At 42.4% G+C, this 27,180-nt stretch overlaps 1 protein-coding gene across 1 annotated transcript in view; it reads left to right on the top strand.

Moving 5' to 3' along the window:
* The first annotated feature begins 5,301 nt into the window (after window positions 1-5,301).
* Window positions 5,302-27,180, top strand: part of SLC9A2 (solute carrier family 9 member A2) — a 97,228-nt gene continuing 75,349 nt past the window's right edge. Inside the window, exon 1 of the mRNA XM_004764383.3 lies at window positions 5,302-5,852. Coding sequence (XP_004764440.1) covers window positions 5,567-5,852 — 286 coding nt within the window. The 5' untranslated portion in view covers window positions 5,302-5,566. The remainder of the gene's footprint in view (window positions 5,853-27,180) is intronic.

The raw sequence follows: 27,180 nt of genomic DNA, 5'->3' as shown, positions 1-27,180 counted from the left end.
AAGATACAAAGAGACTTTTTGTAGCAGGTGCTTAGCAACTGCCCAGGCTCACTTTATAAATATTTGTTGAATTGGTGAATGGGTGTGCCTTACATGTAATAATGGGATACTATTCGGAAGTTCCCAGGAGGTTGTCTTTTCGCTTTCTGAGTGCACTGCCTATCAGAATTGAGACATCACACAACAGAGTTTAAAGGAAAGGGAGCCTGAGGAGGATGACACAGGATGTAGGTGTGTGTCACTTTAACACAGATGTGTGGCATTCACATTTTAGATTTTATTTAAGCCTTTAAGAAAGAAACATAAGTTTGGGAGAAGGGGGTGGTATTATGGACATTGGGGAGGGTATGTGTTTTGGTGAGTGCTGTGAAGTGTGTAAACCTGGTGATTCACAGACCTGTACCCCTGGGGATAAAAATATATGTTTATAAAAAATAAAAAAATTATATTAAAAAAAAAAAGAAAGAAACATAAAGTTCATTATCCCAAGTGTTTTCTTTCACACAGGAAAGCCGGGGCTCTGAAAAGCTTCGTGGTTGATTATCTAGAGACAGAATCTTATTTTTAAATATACCAGGAGATTCCAACACTCAAAGTACCACTGTTACTAACCTTCGCTTTGCAGAAAGTAGCTCTTCAGACAGCAAAGTATTTCTCCACTGAGACGAAACAAGCGTCTCTGGCTAAAAAGAGAGAGAGTTTCATCTCACGCACATAATCAAACACTCACAGCACTCCATGAGCCCAGTTAGCACAGATCTTTGAGAAGAGGGCTCCAGACTTTTGCTGAGGACTGTCTTTATAAACAAAACAAAAACAAAGCTACTTTAGACTTGAACACTTCCAAACACGTACCTTTCAGGTCAAGGGTACTAGGAGCGCTGACTTTTCAGAGGCAAAGATTTTGACTTGAAATGTCGCTACAAAAGGAAGGGTCAGGAGTTGTACAATGCAGATTGCAAAGGAGAAGTTAAAATATGAATCTATTATAAAAATACGTAAAAAATACATAGTGCGAAACGTCAGTTTTAAGTCTTTTCTATTACGAGGGACTCTGTAGTAACAAACAGTGGAGCCCTTCCAGGCTCCCTCTCTGGAGCAAGCCCACGCAGCGGCAAGGATCCCCCAGCTGCTGCGTGTGGGGAGAGGGCGGGCGCCACACTGTGGTGGAGGGGAGCCACTGCAACCTATGGACAATTGCCCCGGCTTGGTCAGCTTCCTCGGGACCCTCTGTCTGACAAATAGGAGTGATCCACAGCCTGCTGGAGTTGTCTGCTAGGACATGGGGATCCCAGCTTGCTCCCTCACACGCACTTAACAACCTCACAAAGCTCCCAGGTCTGTGTGGCAATCCACCAAGTTAATCCCAGATCCTCCAGAGCTTTCCAGGGCAAGAGGCAGAGATTGAAGAACAGCCTTGCACTTAGCCATGATCTTGACCTTCCCAGCAGAGCTCCCATTTTTATTTTTTAAGGTGCACTTCCCCCTCCTTTTTTTTTTTCCGTGCACTTTCTCTTAAGCTTAATTCCCAAGTCCTTTGTGAGTGTTAACGATGCCAGAGGTATTGTGCAGCTTGATGACTGCATGATGAAGGGGTTATTCCATTACATACACTGATATTCCGATATCCCAAGAGACCGCTTCAGATCAGCCAGTAGAGAAAACGATTACCAGTTTCTCGGATAGGGTTCATGAGATCCTTGTAAGCACATCTGTGCTATGATGTGAAGGTCAGTCTCAAATCAGGTAATTATAATGTGTATACTTAGAAATCCTGTCATGTGATTGGATTTTCAAAGTATTTGGGTGGAAAGAGAAAAAGGAGATGTGAGATCCTAAAATATGAACCAGGGATCGTTGGAGGGAAGTATTTCAGGTGGAACTGTTCATGTCTGTCCTGCCACTGATTCACCCACCTGAAAGGCCTGTGGCTCATATCCCTAAGGCAGACGAGCTGTCATCTATACAATACTTACTAAGTGGCATTTATTCTATTCTAGGTGCTGTGCTAGGAACTAAGGGTAAACAAGTGAATCAAATTGATCATCTTTACTTTCACCGAACTTTCAGTCTAACGGAGGTAAAGTGGGATGATTAAATGCTAAGACAGAAAAGTATGGACTGATATCAGAGGATATAAAATAAGAAGGCAGGTGCCAGGTAAGACCCTCAAGTCAGTTACCTTTGAGCAGAGAGGCCCTCGGAGGAATTAACAAGTTGAAGGGCAAAGAGGAGAAAGAACAGAATGTGCAAAGGTCCCGAGGTGAAAGAGAGCCTGGAGATTTGGTCAGAGTTCATAAAGCATTGGTAGTGGGGGTAGGGGAGTAAAATAGTGAGAGTGAAAGGCAGAGGTCAAATCAGGTAAGTCACTGTAGGATTTTAATCCTTCCAAATGGCACTGAAAAGTCACTGAAGGATATTAACCTGATAGAGGCATGATCTTGCCTTCACTCATTTAAGGGGAGCAGTATAGGTGGTGTTATCACTTTCAGGGGATGAGCTCCTAGATATAGGGCCCTTTGAAAAATGGCTCAACCAGGTCCTCCTCAACATGGGGGGGGGGTAGCTTAATTCTTATCTGGTTAAGGGGAAAAATGAAAAGACTGTTTTTAAAACTATGTCTTTCATCTTCCATTTATCTAAAAGAACACTTTTCTAAGTGTAAGAAAAAGTTGCTAATCTTTAACTACATTAACACAGATTTATAAAAGTAGAGTAATACTAGAGTCTATAATTTCAACGGTTACTCTGGGCAGTAAGATCCCAGACATGTAGATTTGTCATTCATCTTCTTGTTTATGATACACAATCTTCCTTTTTAAAAAAAATTTTTTAAAGATTTATTTATTTCAGAGAGGGGAAGAAGAGAGAGAGAGAGCAGGAACACAAGTGGACTTATGGGGAGGGGCAAATAGAATCTAAAGTTGGCTCTGCGATGAGCTTGACACAGGGCTCAACTTCCTGACCCTGAGATCACCACCCAAGCTGAAACCAAGAGTCAGGTGGGTACCTGACTGTGCCACCCAGGCACCCCTGATGCACAATCATTCTTGAAAGCATTATGTGTACTCAAACTCCTAGAAATTATTGCCCAAATGTGCCCTTGCCCTACTATTATTCCACCAAACTTGTAGAACTGGACTGACTTGCATACTGCAAATAAAACTTTATTTTGCTATGGCTTTTTGGGGGACGATCCCTGAATAATCTTCCACCGTTATATTTAAAAGAGCTTGAGAAAATAACCTGCCATTTATGGGAAACTGGTCCCCAACCAGAGGGTGTGCTGAAACCAGTGTTGGCATGGATAGGCTGATTTAAATTCCTTCTAGACTCTGATTTGATTTGTAAATTTGGATACATCTGTTTGCTGGTTTGTTTGTTTTTAAACATCTCTGCATCTACAATTCTTCAATTACAAAATGGGTATAAGAATGTTTATCTCTTTGGGGCTTTGTGATCATTGATGAAAAATACAGATAGAGTGTCTTTGCCCATGCACAGCTACACAATTTTACAAAGTTATTATTTGCTGTTCCTTTCAGGGAATACAAAACACAAATTTTTTTTTTAATTTAAAAAAAATTTTATTTCTTTGACACAGCAAGAGAGGGAACACAAGCAGGGGAAGTGGGAGAAGGAGAGACAGGCTTCCCTCTGAGTAAGGAGACCCATGTGGGGCTGGATTCCAGGACACTGGGATCAGGACCTGATCAGAAGGCAAACCTTAAGAAACGAGCCACCCAGCCTTCCCCCAAACACATATCCTTAATGAAGATTTCCATTGAATTTAGATAGGGATGCAGATTTTTGGTTGGCTCAATGATTCTTTTTAAGAAGATAGGACATCTGTACATTAAGTTTTGTTGCACTTTTGAGACACTAATGCTTTATAAAATATTAAGTGAGGTACTCTGTGTCTTCTCCTAGAATCCTCTCATTTGATTCTGAACTCGTCCCTGCATTAATTTCAAAGTCTGAAGATGACTGTTTTCCTTATACGCATCTATTCAGGTGGAGAGTGTTTTTTTTTTTTTTTCTTCTTTCTTTCTTGTGTCCTCTGCTGACATCTCATGGATTCCCTATGTCAGAACTTTGAAAAAAGAAATCTGCTTGAAATTTTGAAATGCGAGTGCTTAATAGTAGCAGTCGTGTTTTGACATTCAAAAAATTTTTGAAAAAAGAGAAGGATTTCATTTCCTAGATATCGAAGGGAAAATTGTTTCAATTATTTGAGTGACAACCCGTCTGCCTTTACGTTCGTTTCAGTTTCTGCTGATAAAGATGCTGGGACTACAGGACTGCAACCAGGGAAGTCGAAGACTCCCTTGTAAGAAGGCTGCGCCCCGAATGCGGGGGTGGGGTGTGGGGGGAGCGGTTGGCCCTGGAAGCTCTTTCAGATCCAGAAGGAGATCCGCGTTCCCTTTCCTTTCCTAACCACAAGCCGTCCTGTAATTAGCGGAGCAAGTCAATCTGAACTAGGCAAATCACTGGCTTTTCACGAAATAATTATATTTCTGTTGCTCTCGGACATGTGCACCTCTAAGCCTGAAAAACAGAGAGAGGGTGCTTTTTTGTTTTGTTTTTTCTTTTTCGTGACCGGGGACAGGGGGGGAAAGGGGGAAGCGACGGTGGGACAGGGAGTGAGCCCAGGGCAAGGTGGAGGGAGAAAGGAAAGGGTTCCGTGGGAGCGTGGGAACACGGAGGCCCGCACAGGCAGTCGGCGCGCAGACAGAATGCCCCGTACAGTCCGCGACTTGATAACCCTAAGAAGGGGAACAAAATGAGGCTTTTCTCAACTTTCTGTACCCTCCACACAGCTCCACAGTGTGTCCCGGCTTCCTCAGCTCCAGGGCCGAGAGCTCCCCCACCCCCGCGGGGCCCGGCTTCCCTTCCAGACCCCAAGCCTGCGCCACCTCCCCGCGTGGCCAGCGCACCCGCCTCCCCTCGGAGGTGCCTGCGGGAAGGGGGGGTGGGTAAGGCCGCGACGCGTGGGTCGCGCCGGCCCCTTCGCTGGAGGGACGCCCGACGCTGCCTCCGGGGCGGGGACAGCTCCGGCCACCTAGCGCGATTCCGCCCAGAGCTGGCTGGTTCCGGGGGTGGGGGGTCTGGGCGCGCGGTGCCGGCCAGAGGGGAGCGTGGCCCCGCGTCGCCCGCGGGCTCGGGCAGGTGCGCGGCGTGTCCGTCCCGTGCTCGCGTCCTCCCGCCCCGCGGCCCGGGCGCCGCGCCCGCCCCGCCCCCGCTCCGGCCCCCGCCCCCGGGCCGCCCCGGGCAGGGCCTGCAGCTGCGGCCGGCGAGCGGCGCATCGGGCATGGGTCGGCGGCCGGCGGCGGAGGGCGGCTGAGGGTGGCCGGGGGTGCGCGCCTGGCCCGGCGGTGTGGCCGTTCGCAGCGGGGACCGAGCCGTCGGCTGCAGAGACCCGGCTGCGCGGCCGGAGGCGGGCGGCGGGCAGAGGATCTCTGCTCCGCGCTGTGCGCGGCCGAGCGGGCGGAGCTGCCCGGGGAGCGATGCGCTGAGCGCACGGAGGGCCGAGCGCGGGTTCGCTGGCGGCTCGGGGAGTCGACCCATGGAGCTCAGGAGCACCGGGCGGAGCCTGCGGCCGCCGCCGCCACTACTGCTGCTGCTGCTCCTGCAGGTGGCGGGGCCAGCGGGCACCCTGGCTGAGACCCTGCTGGACGCGTCGAGGGCCATGGGCGCCAGCTCCAGCCCGCCCAGCCCCGCGAGCGTGGTGGCTCCCGGAACGACGCCGTTCGAGGAGAGTCGACTGCCAGTGTTCACCCTGGATTACCCCCACGTGCAGATCCCCTTCGAGATCACCTTGTGGATCCTGTTGGCCTCCCTGGCTAAGATAGGTGAGCGAGCTGGACCCTCCAGCTGGGGTGAGGGCGATCGGGTGGGGAAGCTCGGGTGGGCGTCTGAGTCGAAAGGGACCCGGGGAGGAGCATTTTCAGGCTTTGATTCTGAAGTGGACATTGGCCTTGAAATAGCCCCAGACTATGAGCCCATCCAAACTCAGGGACGTTTGCCTCAGACGCCAAGTGGTACAGCTCTCTGCCAAAGCAGAGACCTGTTTACTGAGGGAGGAGGGCAGTGGGCTGAGGTTTAGTCCTGTCTGTCATTAGGAGAGAGGCGCAGGCTAGGGCAGAGGTTTTAACAGTCAAAGTCTTGGATGCTCTGAGAAGAAAGAGGCGCCTGGGTCAAGACACAGATCCTGCCATGCACCTGACTAATGAAGTGCCTTGGAGGGGACCTGGGACAACTGAGAGCCTGCAGCTGTGACAGGAACACCCTGTCTCCTCCCTCCTTTGGGCTGAGGCTGTCACTCTCCAGGAAGCTTTTTCTTAGGCCACTGAGGCCAATGAAGTGAGATGCATATTTAAAGACCATTAACCCACTTTTGGAGCTATCTCTTTAACTCTCATTTGGAAAGCAGAAGCTCAGAAGGTATTTTCTCATCTTCATTTCCTACCCCACCCCCAATAAACTTTTGTTGCGATCATGGGGCTTTGCATTATTTTGACTTTATATTTTAACTACTTTTTTCATTTTAAATGTATCCACTACTGTTGTAAAGATTCAAAGAAGTTACTAGGTCGAGAGAATGTTTGCATTATTGCATATGTCTTCAGTATATGTCCTGGGAAAAATCCTGTGCTGTGTGGTGAGGCAGGTCTCCGTAACAGATTGAAGACACCTTGCCTGTCATCCTCCAGCTTATTGATTGGTGGGAGGGGTGCCGCATACGCACCCTAGTACAGGGAAGTGCTAAGTAGTGTGACAAACTCTGAAAAGGTAATATGGCAGTGTAGGGAGGCAGAAATCACTTCCTCATGCAACGGAAGCATTTAAATGGGATTTTCAAGGATGACCAGGATATAGTCAGTTGGAGAGGAAAGGGAATAATGTTCTAGAGAGGAATAAACAGAGGCATAAATCGGGGGGAAAGCACAAAGCAGTCCAAAGAGATGGGTTTGTACCATGGTGGAAATTGGGGTACGTAAGCCTGATGTCAGATTAAATTAATTAGATTCTATTAATGATGACCAAAAAAGGCGCATAATGTTTAAAGACTTTGCAGTCCGCCATTGCCTGGCTTTGACATGGTTGTGCTAGTTGCATGTTTTAATTCCACCTGAGAAATGGAAACAGAGGAAATGGATTTCCCCATCTATCAATTAAGTATGTGCATTTGCATAAATTCATTGCCTGTAACAATAAACTAAGGTGCTGTGTCCTCCCATGGTCCCCTCAACAGCCCTGCCGTGTGGGAAGGACAGTTATTAATACCCCCCCCCAACACACACACACACTTGGTAGAGGTGGAAACTGAAGCTCCAGAGAGTTGATGTGATTTGCCCACAAACACACAAAGTGGGGACCCAAATGCAGGCTCCTGGACTCTCTCTCTCCCAGCCTCCATCACTGGCCTGGTGCGTTTGTGCCCTGTTTCCATGACTGCTTTTTGGTTGCCATTTCTATTCAATTACAACTCTTTGTTTTGATCTTCGCTCCTGATTATTTTAATCTAATTAATTACACTAATAACAGCCGCTGGTAGGCTCTTAAGTTCATTATCTCTAATTTTCACAACCATCCTGGGTAGGTATGATTACCCCGTTTCCTATACAGGGAAGCAGAAGTGGGGAGGTTCCCTTGCTGGTGGGTGGGGAGCCAGAATTCCACCCAGGTCTGTCTGATGTCTCATCTTCGTGTCTCTCCTGGAGGCTTGTTTTGTCAGGAGGATTAAATGAGACTGCCTATGTTTAACATTCTTAGAAAATCCTGGGTATAGGGTAAGTGCAGAATAGTGTCATCACTAGGAGGAGTGGAAGAGGAATGGCAGTACCTCATGGGGTGCTCTGGCACTGTGTTTCCTTTTCCACTGTGCTGGGCTACCTCCTGCCTTTCTCTCTTTCTGTTTTAGGCTCAGCTTTTTCCAACTGCTCTTATTCTCTTTCTCATACTTGTTCTTTTTCTATCTTGATCTATTCATCTTGTTGGACCTTACTCTGTTAATTGTATGGTATCTTCTTAAAAGGCTTGTTTGAGTTTATAGGTGTATTGATCTGCCCATGGGTGCTATTTTTTTATTTTTTAACCCAGATGTATTTACATTCCTTGGCACTTGCTGTTCTCCCAATCTTTTAGGTACCCCCCCCCCCGCCAATTCTCAGCTTCACTGGCTACCATCTCCTTTTTCTCTCCTATATCTGCATGTGACAGAGAAATGGAAATAGTGTTCATGTCTCCAAACCAGAAGGGTTTGAGCAGAGAGACCCGAGTAGAGACTGCCGTGGGTGGGTTGAAGGATATAGTTCCCAGAGTGGAAGGTATGGTTTTAGAATCCCAAAAGCTGGTCCTTGTGGTGTTTCCTAGGTTCTTCCTATATATAGTCTAGCCTTGTCCTCCTGTGGCAGCTCTGTCTGTCCTTAGAGGCACCTGGAAATCTGCAGATACTCCCCACCTTCTCCCCCAGACCCTAAACTTTATGTTGGCTTTGGGGACGACTGTCCGTGTACTGAGGGTTGCCTTTCCAGCCCATTCAGCAGTATCTAGTCATTCTTAACTTTTGCACTGGAAAAACTTACTTTGGGGTGACTTATATGATTTAATTGCTTATATTTGGGGCAGGATAATGAACTGAGCTGTGCCAGGGACTTGAGGTGATGAGATAACAGATGTGTTAACTCATGCGAAATGCCATGGTTTCTATTTGGGGCACTTTTATGTCCTGAACCAAGTGTACCTGAACTTACCTGCCGCAGAGAACATGGAGACACATTGCTAGTGATTAAACTGAACAAAGGTAACAGGTTGCCCCAAACGGAGGCTCCAAATCACATCCGTGGGAGGTTTAAATCATGCCAGATGGTGAATTCAGCATCGTTTGCTAGATCGCAGCACAATATAATCTTAGAAATATTGCAGTCAGAAGTGAGCAAGTGCAGGGCGCCTGGATGGCTCAGTCATTAGGCATCTGCCTTCTGCTCAGGTCATGGTCCCAGGTTCCTGGGATGGAGCTGCCATGTGGGTTGGGCTCCCTGCTTAGTGGGAAGCCTGCTTCTCCCTCTCCCTCTCCCTCTCCCTCTCCCTCTCCCCTTGGTTGTATTCCCTCTCTCACTGTCTCTCTCTCTCTTTCTGTGTGTGTGTCAAATAAAATAAAATAAAATAAAATAAAATAAAATAAAATAAAATAAAATAGTGAGCAAGTGAATTTCTGGCAGAGTGTTGAATGATTCAACTTCTTATTGTTTTTGCTTGATTATCAGGGAAACTTCTGAATTTCTGAATTATTTGGTTTAAAAGAAATGATGATAATGTGATTGCACATGTAAAGTAGGTTAAATAAATAAAAGAACATAGAATTTAGTACAACCTTGAATAGTTTTTAAAATTTTGGCAAGAAACATTCTCTTGTTTTTCACTTAGATCCTTACACATGTGAACCTGTATTGTTCCTTATTTTGAATATTTATATTATGAGTAACTGTTGATTCTTTTTTACAGCTATAAATGCACACCTTGCTTGGTAAATCCTATACACAGGGATGGAGTTCTGCAGCTTAGAATAATAGGTAGCCAAAGGATTAGAAAGAGAAAAATTTCTTGGAGTGTTCTAAGAGGGTCTTCTCTGATTTCCTTGCCCATGAAGTGTATCAGTGGGGTTTGTCCTAAACTGGGTAAACTTGGGTATGTGTTCTACCTCTCTTCAAAATTAAGGGACAGAGCACTGGGTCCCTGCTGTTTAAAGCAACAGGACTCCCTTCTTTGTCCTCAGTGGTTTCCCAGATGTCCCCTCACTTATCTTGTAGTCCTGAGCTGGCCTGTTTTCCTCTTCCAGGTAGCAGCATGAATACTGCCCTTTTCATTTCCTTTATACCTAAACTTGGGGTTAGGATGCAGAATTTTCCACTTCCCTTTACCCTGCTGTCTTAACATTAAATAAGTTGTAGTATTGTAAGGAAAAGGCAAAGCAGTTTGGTCCATGAGGGTTTCTCCTCTGGGCTCCAGTCTGTCCTGATTTGAAGTATGAAACCAGGTAATTTCTTCAGTTAATATCTATCTGTATCACCTGAGATCTCGGTCTCTTAGAATAATCTACCTTTGCCCATGATCTGTTTCTCTTTGTTGTGTTCAGTTCTCCTCAAGCAGCAGCTGGTTGGTCAGGGGGTGAAGCTTATGATCTTCACCTGTTTGTGAACATTTTTGAAGCTATGTCTACCTGATGGCATGTGTTTGTCCTTAAGCTAAGAGTTTTGATCCTTTCTGTCTCATAGTTTCCATCTTTTCCCTTTGGGCTAACCAAAGGGTGAAAGATGACTACAACAGCTTTCTGGTATTCTTTACCAGATCATTTCAGGTGACTTCTAGAATTTTATCACTCTAACAGAGGAATATTTTCTTACCTTTTCAAAGAATAATAGGTAAGTTTTCACCAAAAATGTTACTCTCTGTAGCAACTTCCACCATGACAATAATTATCATCAATGGGATACTTTTTTTTAAAAACAGAATTCTTTCACATATTATGAAGCCCTAAAATCATATAAAGAACTTTTTGTATAAATGTGTTTGGTCTTTGTAGGGTTATAAAAATTCACCTGTAAAACCAAGTGAATTTCATTTGTATGTGGATAGATTTTCATCAGTGATTCAATTGCTTTTAAAGAACATAGTTCTATTTGGCTTATCTATTTCTTCTTCAGTCAACTTTAGTATTTGTGTTTTTATTTTTCTGGGAAATCATCATTTCATCTGAGTTTTTAAATTTATGGGAAGGAAACTATTTTCTACTTAAAATAATCTACTTTATCTGCACTTATTATTCTGCCTTTTTATTCCTAATACTGTTATTTTTGTTTTTTTTTTTACCTTGACCAAATTCTCAGAAGTTTATCAATTTTATACTTTTTCAAAGAATTGGATTTTGATTGGTTTCTAGTTTATCACTTCCTTCTCTTTATTATTTAGTTACTCCTACTTTATTGGTGTGTATTTTGTTATTTTTGTCCCATTCCTGAATTTAGAGCTTAGCTCGTTAGTCATGGATTTTACTTGTTTTCTAATATGTCGACTCCCACCTTACAAGTGTAGTTAATCCCTGAAAGAACACTTATAGTTGAAAACATATTTAATATTACTTTCAATAATTTCAATGATGAATATTTTTATGAACTCTGTTCTAAAATTGGCATACCCTTACACTAAAATGACAGCAGTCTTATTAAAATGGACAGAACTCTTTCAGTAGTTTATTTTAGTTATTATGACTCCTTTATTATTATTATTATTTTAGTTATTATAGCTCCTAAGAAGCCATTTCTCTTCATCAGTTTCTCCTAAAGACGGCTATTTCCTTGTTTTCACTAAATTCAAAGCTATGATAAACAGACATTTAAGACTGGTACAATGCATAGTCATGATAATTCTTAGTTTATGTAAATTCATCTTTATTGCAAATTGCAACAATAAAGAGCATGACAGAGACTAAAGAATTCAGGGGAGAGATGCAGATGAAATTGTAGTTTCCTATGAAACTGCATGAAATCATTATTGTTATCAATTGACAAACCATTATATTCTGAGAGAACTTAACCCACCAATATCAGTGATAAAGCTAGAAAGAAAACTGATGTATCTCATCAGGGGCTCTAAGTCACTGATGTGTATAAAATCCAATTTAGTCTTCATGGAACCAAAGAAATGCCTCATGAGCTGAAATAGGAATATTAAAAGAAACTCTTCTTAAAGATGGTTTCTTGTGATCCAAATGGGTATATCTTTTAAGGATAGCAATATATGTCTTGAAGGCTAGAAATACTATGCTTTGTCCTACTTTAGTTGTCCTACTTTAGTTGTTTTGATATGTTAAGTTTTCACTATTGTTTAGTTCTCATTATTTTTAAATTTCCTTGTGATTTTTAGAAAGGATTTTATTTGTTTGTTTGTTGTTTGTATGTTTATTTTTGAGAGAAAGTATATGAGCAGTGGGAGGGGCAGGAGGAGGGGAAGAGGGAGAGGGAAAGAATCTCTCAAGAGGACTCTGAGCTCAGTGTGAAGCCTGATATGGGGCTTAATCTCATGACCTGAGATCAAGACCTGAGCCTAAACCAAGAGTTGGTCCTTTAGCCCACTGAGCCACACAGACAACCTCCACCTTGTGATTTTTATTATTCTAGTCCAATAATTATTTACAGAGGTAGTTTATAGTTAGTAAACATATAGAGATATGTGGTTATTTTTTATTTTATTCATATTTTACTACATTTTGTTTGGATAGGCCTGATACTGATTTTTGATATTGATTGGGATGTTCTCTGTGGTTTAATATGTGCTCCTTGTTTATTTTTATTTAAATTTTAGTTAACATACAGTGTAATATTGGTTTTATGAGCAGAATTTAGTGGTGTATCACCTAATTCTATGGTCATTTTTAAACTGCGTTTTCCACACTTGCTTGAAAAAGATTATATATTCTCTATTTGGTGCAGAATTTTATACAGGCACATGTGCACATACACAGACACACACACATACACACGTACTAGATTAAATTTGTAATTATGCCGTTCAGATCTTTAATAGAATTGCCAAGTTTTTTGGCTTTTTTGTGTATTAGATTATATGGTACATTAAAATCAATCCTAAGATTGTGAAACCAATTACGGTTCATAATTTTGTTCATTTTTGCTTTGTATATTTTGATACTGTTATTAGGTGCATATGAGTTTATTGTTATGTCTTCTGAGTGGATTTGTCCTTTAATTATTAAGTTATGAACTTTCTTATTTTCAGTAATATTCTTGTGGCTCATAGTCTATTTTTCTTTTATTACTACTACTATTCAAAATAAAACTAGATTTTGCATATGTCTTTTTTTCTCTCTGTGTTTTCCACATCTGTATCTTCCAGATGTATCTCTTTTTATAACATTACTATTAAATCAATTAGGTAATTTTCTTCCTATATATTTTATCAAACCATCTATAACTGGATTTTTTTATCTTTAAATTTTTAAGATGTCTGCAATTTCAAAAGTGCAGTTACATTTATTGTGAGTTATATATGTGGGCTTACTTTGTTCTTTATTTACTGTGCTTTTACTTGGTGTCTTTATAGTTTTCTTGTCAGTTTTTGGTTTAGTAATTTTTTTTCATTTATTTTTTATTATATTATTATACATTCTCTTTCTCTTCCTTTTGTGGTGACTCTTCAATTTTAATCTGATTACCAGATAGCAGGAGTCATGCCAGGTTGCTTTGGCTTCCATCTCAGTTACACGTTCCTACATATTTTGTAGTTGTGTAATATTGTGTGCATAACTTAAACTCTCTGTGTTCAGTTGCTTTATTGGTTAAATGGGTAAATAAAAGTACCAAAGTCATAGGCTGTTGTAAAAATTAAATTAGCTAATATATGTAAAATCTTAAAATAACTTTTTGGAATGTGGTGAACACAGTATTTGCTATTTTATTATTGTTTTATCCACTTTTTGAATAATATTTAAACTCTAAAGCTTTTTGACTGCTGTCTGTTGCAGAATTTTAATTTTTTTTTCTTATAGTTCAGACTGGGTCTATATTTAACTTCTTCCAAATGAGATTTTAATTTTTTAGACCTGATTTCTATTTAATTTCCTCCAAATTAGTTTTTAATTTTTATAGGCAGTGTTTACATTTGCAAATATGCTTGCCAAATTTTTTTTATTACTTCTTCTGTCTCCCCTTTTCCCCAGATAGTTTTCTTTTTACTGAAATATGTTCTTTTTTTTTTTTTTAAATATTTTATTTATGTATTTGACAGACAGAGATCACAAGTAGGCAGAGAGGCAGGCCGAGAGAGAGAGAGAGAGAGAGAGAGAGAGAGAGAAGGAAGCAGGCTCCCTGCTGAGCAGAGAGCCGGATACCGGGCTCGATCCCTGGACCCCAGGATCATGACCTGAGCCGAAGACAGAGGCTTTAACCCACAGAGGCTTTAACCCACTGAGCCACCCAGGCACCCCCTACTGAAATATGTTCTTTGGTGTATACTTTAGGGAGGGCCTTTGATTGAGAAATTCTCTTGATCTTTGACAATGTCTTTAGTTTGATTACTCTCTTGACTGATTATATAACAGAGTATAGGGGTTGGAATATTACCTCTTAAAAATTGAAAGACATTATTTCATTACTTTCTGACCCCTTTTGTTCCTAAGGAGAATTAAGTTATTTTTCTCATTGTGCTTTGGAATTAATCTGACTTTTCTGTTTACTTGTATTTAAGATTCTTCATTTGGTTATTTCTAATATTCTTCTGTTTCCTCAATGTGTCTTGGTATTGATTTATTTTGTTTTTGCTTCTTGGAACTTGTGCTTCTATGTTTCCTACTGCTTTTTTATTTTTTTCATCTCTTTTCTTTTCTATTTCTTAGCAATTTTATCAGATGTTTTTCCTAGTATCCCATTACTCTCAGAGTGTTTCTAATCTGTGCTTAACCTACTCATTGGATTTTCATTTTAATTATATTTTCATTTATGCTGTTTGGCTCTTTGTGAAGTGGATCTCCTTTCTGTACATACTTTTCCACTATTTAATTAATTTTTATTTCTCCTTCTATTCTTTCGTTTATTTAAACTATATTCATTTTATAGTTTTTTTTTTCTGTTATTTTTAGCTGTTTCTAATTCTTACATTTGTCACATTTACTGACTTTCCCTTTTGGATATTTATTTCCTTATATAGATTATATTTTTTGTTATGAGCCTAGCTTCAGCAGGGGATGTTTACTTGGAAGTAGTTTGTTTCCCTTAAGTTATGAATGGTTCTTACAAAAATGGTTTTGAGTTTTCATGCTGGGACCCAGAGTTTTAGTGGGTGGCTTTTAGTACTAGTTTGGTTTTCCTATATGATTCACGTGAACTTTTTACCTGTATGTGGTATAAACCTGGAATTTTATACTCTGTAGGTAAATTTTCTTCCTGCTCAAGGCCTAAAGAGTTGATGTATTTGCTTCTATTTTTCCTTGGCTTTAGGCATCTTTTAGTATTTATTTATTTGACACAATGTAAGCTCTTTGAGACTCTGAAATTTATGCATGAATGCTTCCCTTACTGGTCTTATGTCAAATTTCTTGTGTTCATGTAGGTGTTCAAATACTGGGTCCTAGCACATAGGGCAGGTAACTTGTCTGGAATCCCCCTGGTTCACGGTGGCTTGAAATCCTACCGTCATCTCTTGCTTTGACTCCTCTCTTTATTTCTGGCCTTCCAGACATTTTCTTTTATTTGGAATGTGGCTTGATACTCATCTTACATTTTTGAAGTAAGAGATGACTTTATCTATGTTTGCATTGTTGGATGACTCAGTGACATTTTACTTGGCACTTTTTAAGCAAATGCTTGCTATATGATGTTTAAAACCCATGGATATGTTCTGCTTCTAGAATATCATAATGGACTCTCTTTAGTAATGTAAGGTGAATATAATAAGTGCTTTCCTAGTTTTTCTATGTGTAGGATGTGAAGATATGACTATTCTGCTTTTATCTTCTATGTTTTCATAGTTGGGTGGGAGAGAAATAACTGATCAGTTGAAGAAGTGTTGGACCTAAGTTTTGGGAAAGATGTCCCCCAGATTTGAAGCAGGAAGACCCTACTACAATTCGAGTTCTATCATCAACTTTATTGTATGGCCCTACCAAGTCTTCAACTACTTGGTTCTCACGTTTAATTAGTAGAAGTAGGGATCTGTATCTGCCCCATCTGTTTAACATTTCCACAGGGATAATATGAGATACTCTGTAGGGGAGGAAGTAGTTTATGACAAAGATTTTACTTTTATATAGCGAAAGAAACTTAAGCCAAGAGAAGCATGTGTTTATTATATTAAAGTGACATGCAGACATGGGCGTATTGTCATTCCAAATGAGGCATGCACAATTACAGGTTACTCTCTTGCAATTACGTCTTTTAAATGTAATGAATCATAATTGATGTACTTCCTACAACAATCATGCACATTGTTCATCACTATCCAAGGGCTTTCTGATCTTGATTTGTAAAATTCATCCCTTGTTTGAAGGTGTATGTGTTTCTTTCCCTAGTCAATAATTCCAGGGGAGGGAATGGGAATTCCTTTGAAGGCTATGTGGCTGTGACATAATTGTATTTTAAAGGTGAGTTTCATGTTATTACTTAGTGTTGGCTAGAAAGGCTCAAAGTCAAATTCACAGCTGTATTTAGAAATTTCAACTGAAAGTGAGATGGATGACACAGGACACCCTCTCTATGTGAAAGTGCTCTAAAGAAGCTTCAAAAGTTTTGTTATCCATAGAAAGTCTCTCATGTAGTCACGAGGCAGTGGAACAATTCTTTTGCCATATCCCTGTGACCCTTCCACTGGCGATTCTGCTGCTCCCTATTCGAAGCTTCTTTTCTAGGGGATCCTGGGGCTGGGGAATCTGATCTCTGTAATGCAGCAGAGCAGAGTCTTTTGTTGTGGCACAGGAGGGTGGAGATGGGTGGGCCTACGTAATCCCTCTATCATGGTTTCATGAATAAAACAGCAATAGCTAAGGAGGTTGAAGCATTATCCCATGCCAGGTATTTGAGCTAAGTGTTTTATACCCATTGTCTTATTTAATCTTCACAACAACTCAGGTTGGTAGGCACCAATATAATCCCCAGTTAAAAAAAAAAAATAGATGAGGAAATAGGTTGAGAGAATTTAGGTAACTCGTCCAGGGTATCACAGCTCTTAAGGGGTAGAGGTGGCTCTTAATGGCCAGTGTACCCCATTGCTCCACTGTGTTTTGTCCTGGAGAAGGATGTTAATATCTGTCTGTGGTCTCCAGAGCACCTTAAGGTGCCTTATCTTAGACACTCTTAACCTTGATCTTCACTGTCAGATTTTCACCATGAAATCAATGATAATTACATCCTGCTTACTTCATAGGATCATGGTGTGGACCGACTGAAATAATATAGGCAAGCACATTTGACTCCACAGTTAACATTAGATCAAGCTCACCACAACTCGGTGAACTGGTAGGATGGAGGGAAAGGTGGTGGGACTCATGCCTGGTACCAGAGCTGCAAGTCCAGTCTAGGATTTCTGAATCTCCATCTCGCCCTTTTGCCACAATGCACAGCTTAGGGAGTATAGAATTCTAGTGGTTTTGAAATGTAGATTTAACCTGTTAAGATTCATGGGTGAAGTGTTCAACCCATAACAGGGGCTACCATGTAAATTTTAATAGGCCAAAGTTCAACTTCCACAGGTTGACAGGGGAGAAGGTATTAAATCTGTTTTGTGTTGCATGCATATGCACACGTGTTGTCTTGCACACACACATGTGCACGTGCATCCGGCAGACATATACGTACACATGAATGACAGTCATTGGGACAGAAGCTCCATGAGGAAGGGATTTTTCTCTGACTCACTGTCCAGAATGGTGCGTGGCATGTAGCATGTACTGAGTAAGTAAGTACAGAGAAAACAAATAACTAAATAACATTTAGAGACATGTTTGCTTTCACCTCAGCTTAATCATATGGCAGTTAAGGTTGTCCATGATAGCCATGATCTGTGTCAACCAAGCACCGGTATTAAGAGTGTGTCCTTCACTCTCACATACCCTCATTTATATCATCCTTTATCTGGCCACTCTATTTATAATGCCTATACTATCCTTGCATGTACTTTGAGTGATAACCTCAGCTCTGTCATCTAAAATCTGAGCTATCCAGCTCTACCACTTGTTAGGTGTGGAGTTTGGGTGAGTTAGTAAGCCTCTATAACCTCAATTATTTCATCTGTAAAATAAGGTAACAATAGTGGCTTCCTTATTAGGTTGTTGTGAGGGTAGAGTTAATGCAGGTAGAAAATTTGCCACCCTCAGACTTTAGATATGTGGCTAGCCATTGCTTTCTCCTCCAAAGCATAATGGCATTGTACCAAGAAGGTCTGTTCTGTCCAGTTATTAACCTGTAGCAGGTTGTTTGATCACCTGGATGGTCCTGTCTCCTGTCTTTGGTGTTATGTCTGGGGTTCCCTCTTAATCACGCACATTTCATTTCTCATTATTGCATAAGTTAAAAAACAACAAACATCTATCTGCTTTTCTAAGTTAATTTTCAATGGAAAAGAAAGTCAGTGCACACCCTTTGGTCCCAGGTTCCTGTGTTGGAAACTAAAGGGGGAACAGCCAGGTGTAATAGGCAGGAGGCTGAAGAGAGGACCCCGCACAGAAGGCTCGTTCCAGTGAGACCTTCTCTGTAGGAGCGAGCTCTCTTCTTGCCCCTCCCCCTAACCCTCTCTGAGCTACTGGGTATACTCGGTGTCCTCCGGGTCAGTTCACACACAGGCCGGGGTGGAAATGTGCGTTTCAGCGGATCTTTTTCAAGTCCCTTTGTACTTTTTTTACAAACCGTGTCTTTAGGAATCGAGGCAGAAAAGCGCTGCCCGAAGTAATTGTTACTATTTAAAAATGGTCACCTGGCCCTCCTATCAGCAGTATTCTAAGGCAGAATCACACACTGGCCGACTGTCCATTTTCTCAAACAAAAGACCTGAACGGTATGGAGAAACAGGAATGGGGAATTGTGGCCCCTCCTTTCCATCCAATTGAAATGTGTGGTCTTCACGATTGGTAAGCGTACACCATCCATGACAACCGGTCTTCTTAGGAGAATGGCATCATTCCTTGTGCGTGCTCTGCTGACTGGTTTGGAAGGATATGAAAATGCTGCCTCTGGCTCAAGGAGCTCCCATCTTTAAGGGAACTAGGAAATGTACATGTGCCTGAGTGAAATAGCTCCTGCCCCAGTCTCTCTGGGTCCTGCTGTGCAGCCTTCTGCCAGCACCTTGATCATTATCTGACATGTATTTATTTATTCATTAGTCACCTGGGTGTGCTCCCTGTCCCTTCTTCTCAAGTCAAGGCTTTGGGGATGGGGGCCTTGGGTCTTTTGTTTTTGTCTGACATCTGTGGAGCTGAGGAAGCATGCACTTTAAACTAATGATGTCTACATTCTCAGTACTCTTTTGTATTCTATATATTTCAGCTCTTTCATATTTAAAGTCTCTTTTGATGCTGTCAAGAGCCTTCCTTTGGTTTTGCCTTACTGCTGATAGTCATCATTCATTCGCACACTTACATTCCTAGTTCAGCTGTGAGTGCTAATGGTTTTGCTAAAGCGATTTGGTTGATAAGGTAGCTAATTTATGTATTTAATGGCTTTACTCTTTATGCCATGATTTTTATTTTTGTCTTTCTTTTCATTTGGTCTTGATGTCTCAATTCTGTTTTTTTTTTTTTTTAATTTTTGAGAAGATTCTATTTTTATTTGAGAGAGAGAGGGAAAGAGAGAGCATCAGCAGAGGGGCAGGGGGAGAGAGAATCTGAAGCAGACTGTGCGCTGAGCACAGAGCCCAGTGCACGACTCGATCTCGTGATGCTGAGATCACGACCTGAGCCAAGACCAAAAGTTGAACGCCTAACTGACTGCGCCGCTCAGGCGCCCCTCAATTTTGTGTTTTGAGGACACTGAAACCAGGGAAATTACTGCTATTCCTGAATCTCTGAACAAACATGTAATTGGCAGGACTCCAGTCTTTCATTTTTCCACTAAATATGTTAGTAGCATTGATTATTATTTTAATAAAATGTAATGAATACAACAATGGTAGGACCATAGAATTCTTCAGATATCGACATCTTCAGAATTGGAATCCCTTTGGTCTTTGCAACAATAAGTGAATGGAAAGACTCATGGAGGGGCAGAGACCACCGAGTTGGTAGTCCGCTGGAGAGGAGGCACAATGAAGGAAAATAGGATGATTCTGGTAAGTTTAGAAAATAGTATAATTTACCAAATAGGGTAGTTTCTTAATTTAGCTCTAGCCACCCGGGTGCACGCAGACCCCGTCTGTGTAAATAACTGTGGATGGCAGCTAAGTGTTAGCAACCACTTAATTGAAAAATGAAATTAGGTAGCAATTACTGGTGATTGTGGGTTCCTCTACTATACTTTGATCTCTTTATTTTAAGCAAGTGGTAAATTTGCTTGGAAGGCAGGCTCTCCCAAGAATAAAAAACCAAACAGAACATAAAACTCCAACGCAAGGTGGTTGCGTGGGTGGGGTAGGCTCCCTGGATAAGCGTGTACAACTTAATGATTGGTGGGCAAACAACAAAACCCAAGTTGGCATAAATCATTTACTCACACAGGGGCTGAAAGAATGACAAAGCTGGGGATTTAACATCTGGCCTGGGGCAATAGAAAAAAAAAAGTTGCTTTTGACTGTTGACCTGCATGGAAACTTTTGACTCTCAGTTACAGTAGACCAGAGTCCTGGATCCTGGTGTCGCCTCCCTGTCGTCTTCCTGATCTGCAGAAACAGTCCACAGAGCCTAACGACTCCCTGGGATTCTGTCATGCCCCCTAAAGCATGTCTACACCCAGGGAAGTCTTTACCCTCAGAACGATCTCTTTCACTCTAACCCTTCCTCCACCAACGGCTTTCATCAAAGGGGGTTGCTAAAATGGGGGAAAAAAAAAAAAAAGGGACAAGTGTGGGCCGAGAGCCGCAGGGGCTGGTGAAGCTTGGTGAAGTTAAAGATTGTTTGGAATCTGAGGCCCGGGGAGTCTGCTTCAGAGCCGCAGCATCTCAACCCACAGTCTTGACAGATTCAGAACGAGTCCTGTGATGACTCTCTGTGTACTTCGCCAGAAACCCGAGTCGAAGACTTTTCTAAAGAAGAATTCTCTGCGTGTCCAAGGGCCGCGCTCATCATTTTAACAGCGTGGATCTTGTTTCCCACCTGGCTACATTAGAAATTCCCCTGGCACCTGCGGGTTACTTGACTTGGCACAGGGAGGCCCCTACTTCACACCCAGATATAAAATATGTGAAAATACTTGGGGCACCCTCCAGGGTTATCATTATTTCCTGGTCCAGGGTTGCGGCCTTGGTGGGCCGTGAGGGCGCCCCCAGACCGCTTCCTTTCTGGGCTGTGTGGGCGCTGCGGCATGTCTCCTCACCTTGGCAGCAAGGTGCTTGTGGAAATGAAGTTTGTAAAACTCCTAGGACATGATCCGAGCCTGCTGATGGCAAGAACTGACCATCTTTGGAATTCCTCCCCGGCCCATCCCACCTGTAGCTTCAGAAAGACATGACGCTTTGCAAGGAAATAATCCAAGAGGGTCTTCTCCAGCCAGAAGACCAAGAAGATGAAGTACACAAGTGGTTTTGATCCTCTGAAAGCCCGTTAGTGGTACGCTCGCTGATAGAAAATAGAAAACCATGAAAAACTCTAAAGAAGAAGTGAGAAACATTATTTATAGGAAAGCACAGTGTTTATTATTTGTTCTTTTCTTCACCGGCTTTCCTCACTCTCCAAGCTCAATTTCTTCCTTAATCTTGGAAAGGAAGAAGGGATCCGCTTTTTACAAGATCATTAGGCAAAGTAATTGTGGTAGGTCTACTTTGCAGAGATGCTAATAAGCTAAGCTCTAGCATGACAGTGTCTTAAAATTGCTGGAAAAATCCATAAGCTCTTTTTTTTTTTTTTTTTTTTGGTCCCAGAAGTCACCACCAGGTTGTTGGGGCCTGCGATGGTCACGTCACCCGAATCGCTTTTATAGAAATAAGCTGGCGGACGGTAGACTGGCTGTTAAGGCGGAAGCCAGGGAGCTGCCTCTGTGGAGGTTTTCTATTTTATGGCCTGTGTCGTGTGCTTGCCACTGTGGCTCAGCCTCCTTCCCAGCCAGGAGAACTTCTTTAGTCACTGGCCTGCCCCAAATGCACTGGGGCAGTGAAGCTTGGAGAGACTCTGGACCTTTTTGCTCACCCTCCCAGCTCCTGAGAGTGGAGGGGTCTGGGGCCAGGAGCATCTTTCCCGGCCACCCCTTCCCGCCCTGGGCATAGTGCCCCTCAAACCCCTCTTCCTGTGGAACCAAAACATTATCATTTGAAGGGATAGCTTGCATTCTTTCAGTTTGCAACTTCCATTGAAATCCAGAGAGAGAATAGTCTTCCCTTGTTTCCACAGCAGAGTCCTGAGAGCCCCACCTCCAGTTGCATCTGTCTTTGGCCCCAGTGTGTAGGTCTTATGTGGGACTTGAAATTCTCAGTCAGCGTTGAATATAGAGTCTTCCACGAAGAGGGCAAGCCAGAAGGACTTATGGTGACTCTTGTGGGTGTGTCTACGTGTGTGACACAGGCCCCCATATACACGCACACATACACACACTATTTTTTTAAAGATTTATTTATTTATTTGACAGAGATCACAAGTAGGCATAGAAGCAGGCAGAGAGAGAGGAGGAAGCAGGCTCCCTGCTGAGAACCCTATGCAGGACCCTGAGATCATGACCTGAGCTGAAGGCAGAGACTAACCCAACTGAGTGTCCCAGGCGCCTCACACACACACTTAAGTCAGTTAAGAGCCATCACAAAGTTGCTAGTTAAAAACTATGAAATTTCTGTTTGTGGATGTTTGCCTCGTCTACTTCAGCAAAAATAACTTTTCCAGCCTTGTGGTGATAGGCTAAGTCTTTTGGCCCAACTTGTAGAAAGGAAGCTATAATACTGAAAATGGATCTTATCTTGGCAAGGGCCCAGGAATGCCAATAATGAGTCTGAGCGTGAAGAAAGGGCTTAATGCATTTTGTAGTGAGGCAAGGGTGGGCATGAATCCAGTCCGAGGCCCAGTCCTGGCTTGGGGTCAGATAGGATTCAGCTGTCTTCATTGGAAAGGAAAGTCCAAGACCCACAGTGCACCCCAGAAGTTCTCTCAGCTTGCAGAAGCAAATGTCACCAACTCTCAGCGTGCTGCTTAGAGCCTGTCAGAAAGCTCACCCATTGACAGAAACCTGCTGTGGGGCCCCAAAACAGTGAGGTACCCCTGAGGAGCTGAGCCCTACGCACTTGCTTAAGAGATGGAAAGCCAGTTCCGTAAGCATGAAATCTCAGTACTAAGTTGTATTCTCATAGCTCCAGTTCAGAATTCAGGAGTCTAAAATGAACACTGAAGAGAAAGACGGTGAAAGGTGTCCCGCCCTCATCTCCGTTGCAGTTTAGGAGCCTCTGAAGGTTGGCTTTTGGATTTGCAGTCTAGACAGGCGGCAGACAGTGTGGCCTCATAGTGCGCATGCGTGCCCGGGAGGTGGGTGGAGGAGGATGCCCGGGGTGGGGGAATCCGGCCTGTGGACTGGGGAGCTAGCACTTGCCTTAGATGAAACCCCTGCCCAGCTCCAGCCAGCTGCCGCCTTGCACAAATTGGGGGACAGCAGGCCCAGTCTGCTCATTTTTTCCGAATAAACTAAACAGAGGATTTTATGTGTGCAGACTCTCAATCTCCAAAAGTTATTCAATATTCAAAAAAATACCAAATAAGCAAATAAGCAAAACAAGGTAGGCATGTAGGCCACGACTGCCCACAGCCTGCCAGTTTGAACCTCCGGTCTGCACTTTTTCACGTTACGTGACATTTTGCTTCCAGTATTCACACCTGCTGACATTTCAGGGGGCTGACGTAGGCACTCAGGATCAGTTGGGAGTTTGTGGAGTTAATAACAGTCCAAGTGAATACCGTCCTCAGAATGGGCTTATGTTACAAAAAAGAGAAATAAATAATAGTGGGGACATCCTCTTGCCATTGATAAAAGCAGGGAGGCCATTCTGGAATCCCCACAGAAGAGACATTCCCGTTTTACACCTTGAATAAGAAGCATGGGCACGGGAAGCAGCGCTGGGAGGGAGGTCAGGCCTCGCGCACGCCCCTCTCACGCTGCCTCTGACCTTTAGCGAAGTCACACAGTAACTTCATTATCTACGAAAGGTAAACTCTGCCGAGAAATCAGATGTTATCCCAACAGTTGTTAAACAATGGAAGTGTTGCTTCCCTTCGCTAAAGCATGTCTTGTCATTCTCAATAAGACAATCTGGTCTCAGGGACTCAGTAGATGACCAGGTCCCATACAAGAGGCGCTTTCCTTTAAAAATGTGTCTGCGAATAAAATAAGTGATTTTAGCAGTTTTAAAGATAATAAAATGGGGTGCCTGGGTGGCTTAGTGGGTTAAGCCTCTACCTTTGGCTCAGGTCATGATTTCAGGGTCCTGGGATCGAGCCCCACATCGGGATCTCTGCTCAGCGGGGAGCCTGCTTCCCCCCTCTCTCTGCCTGCCTCTCTGTCTACTTGTGATCTCTTTCTCTGTGTCAAATAAATAAAAATCTTTAAAAAAAGATAAAAACAAGTCAGGTTATTGTGCTGTTGTTCACTGAGCACCATTTAGAATAAACCCATAGGAGTGTTGGCATAATCAACACACGTCCTGTGGCAGATTGGAAAATCATGTCGGCATCAAGTCGGCATGTTAGACCTCATTCAGCCGTGTCTGTTCTTTGATATTTTTCTATAGGCATTTTTTTTTAGAAATTTGTTATTTGACACTTTGCATTGCAGAAAATTCTGATTTTTTTTTTCTTTTTCTTTTTGGACAGCCCATGCTTTGCACATTCTTGATCATTTCACCATAAATATGTTTGCCACAAGCATTTTGCCACCTGTCTAATTGGCCTTAAGGCAGTTTTGCCATAAAAGAGAAAATCATGAAAAATAACAGGAACGTTCATTAAAGAAAACATAATGATACGTGAAAAAATTAATTAAAGTGCCGTAAGGGTATTTGCCATAAAAGCGAAAGCCGTAAAAAATAAAATAGGGATGTTTTAAAGGACATAATTAAACATGAATAAAATGAATGATAAAATTCATTGTTAATGTCTTCCTTCATTTGGAGAGGTGTCAGTTTTCCAAATACTAGGATGCACATTTGTCACTGAGCATTTGTATTGTACTATAAAAGGCTTCTACACTCTTATTTATTCCTGATATATTGTTACATGTCCATTCAAGAGACGTTCCAGAGTTCTGTGGGAGATGTGTAAGACATATTAATGCTGTAATGCATTTTTAACAGAGCTTTGTTACCATTGTAACTGATGTATTGTTTTCTAGTATAGTATGCAATCCAGGTTTATACTGTGTTATTTCACACTTCCAGGAGGTTTTATCACCGTATTTTTCTATTGAGTCGATACATACTAGTTATCCTCCACTATTGAAGACCGCCATGACCACTCATCACTGTATAGAACATGATAAGCTCTAGCCAAGAGATCAGTAATGTAAAAATGGGAACTTTGTCAGTGGAGTAATGAAACCAAAGCGCCAACAGGTTCTTCTGTTTCAGAGCAGAATTGCCTTATGGTCAATTACTTAGCAGTGGAAATGTTTGGAAGTGAAAATGCCTGTGGCCAACACGGTGAAAATCCCAGATACACGTTTCACATCCCCACTCTGAGAGCTGCCTGTCAAAGACCCCGTTCAGAGGCTCTGGGTCGGTTGATCAGTTAGTTATTTAGGAATACGTGCATGGTGGCAGCACCTATCAGCAGAGATCAGTTTGAGCCACATCTTTTCATACTTGTTTGCTTAGCAGTGTTTATGTAATTATATCAATATTTCCTTTTGCTGTACCATAATCATTTTATAAGAACAAGTAGGAAAGTGAGAAACAAAAGTGAAGATTGTCTTCTATTGTGGGAAAAGATACATAACATAAAATTTACCATATCCACCCTAAGAAGTACAATTCTGTGGCCTTAAGTACATTCATAGTGCTAGGTGGTCATCACCCGTCTTTCTCCAGAACTTCTCCATCTTCCCAAACAGAAACTCTGCCCAAAAGACAGTAACGCCTGCTCCTCCCAGCCCCTGGAAACCTCTGTTCTTCTTTCTGGCTCTACGAATTCATCTCTAGGTACTTCATGTAAGTGGAATCATACAGCAGTTGTTCTTTTGTGTTTGGTGGAAGTAAAGATTTTAAAAAGGAACAGCATAGCTCTTACAACATAAACGAAATTGAGGCAGAGGTAGTAGAAGTCACCATAAGTGATGAAAGCATAAGCCTTTAGGGTAATCAGATACAGACCAGTTGGCTGGGCATTTAGTGGTAAATAAAATCACAAAACTGCAGATTATAGAAGATGATAGGAAAGTTGGAGCTAAGAATGTGAGCCAAGGCTGTGTGATAAGAGGTGAGGCCCATGATCTTTGCTTTCAGATGCTTGAACCCCAGCAACAGCACCCACGGGGGCGGGGTGGGTCGCATTTTCCCGGTGTGCCTATCCACGGGCATGGAGAAAAGCCCTTAAAGGAGAATAGCCAGATCAAAGGGAAGGTACAGAACTTCTCTCTCTCTTGCCATGTTCGTCCCCTCCGCTACAAACTCTGGGACAGTGGGACTGCAGAATTGAGTAAACCTTGCCACCACCCTAGGAAAGTGTTCTAGTAGGTGCAACAGACCCTCAAGTAGATGTGGGAGCTCTAGTGCAGTAAGTAGTCTGCTAAAGGCATCAGCATGGTATGACTGAGGACAGAGAGCCACATGAACCACTTGCTGTCCTCTCAAAACATGTTGTTCATGTCTTGGATGAGGAGCATTCCTTTTTCATCATATCGTTGCCTGTGTTGGGTGGTCCTACTTCCCAATACTTTGAGGTAACTCCAAATTTTGGAGGACAAAGCCTGGGTCATGGTACCCTCCCCCTCTCTTGGGTTTCTTGCAGTGCCTCCTAGAAGCCACACTTTGGTGCCTACCTTAGTGAACTTTGCACACATTGTTCCCTCTGCTTGGAAGCCCCTCCCACACCTCTTGGCTATGACCGTTCCTACCCCTCAGTTCCTTAAGGAACTCCTCTCCAGTGAGACCTATCAGAGTAGAGACTTACTGTGCTTCCACTATGACTTACATTTTCCTTTCCATAACAAGCATGACATTTGTAATGACTTCTTCGACATTTTTTTTTCATGCGGATGGTACAAACTCCATGGAAATGAAGCCATTTTCTTGCTGTGTCTCTAGTGCCTTGTACACTTGATAATGGTGGGTGTTTGGAAATACATGTGGGTCAATCAATGGAAGAATAAGTGATCATATAAGTCATTTCTCAGGTTTTAGGAAGGATGAATATTTTCTTTGCAATGATTTTTCTGTAATACACATGACTTCCACTTAATGATTTACAGGCTATTCAGTAATTTCTCCAACATTATGTGTCCTGAGTACCAACATGGGGTTTTAAAAGTGAGCAGGCACTTTTTTTTTGATGGTAGTTATGACTTGGCA

Source organism: Mustela putorius, unplaced genomic scaffold, assembly GCF_011764305.1.
Source record: "Mustela putorius furo isolate JIRA1106 unplaced genomic scaffold, ASM1176430v1.1 tig00000224_pilon_pilon_pilon, whole genome shotgun sequence".
NCBI classification, from domain to species: domain Eukaryota; kingdom Metazoa; phylum Chordata; class Mammalia; order Carnivora; family Mustelidae; genus Mustela; species Mustela putorius.
The sequence above is the reverse complement of the archived record's forward strand: the minus strand, read 5'-3'. Positions and strand labels throughout refer to the sequence as shown.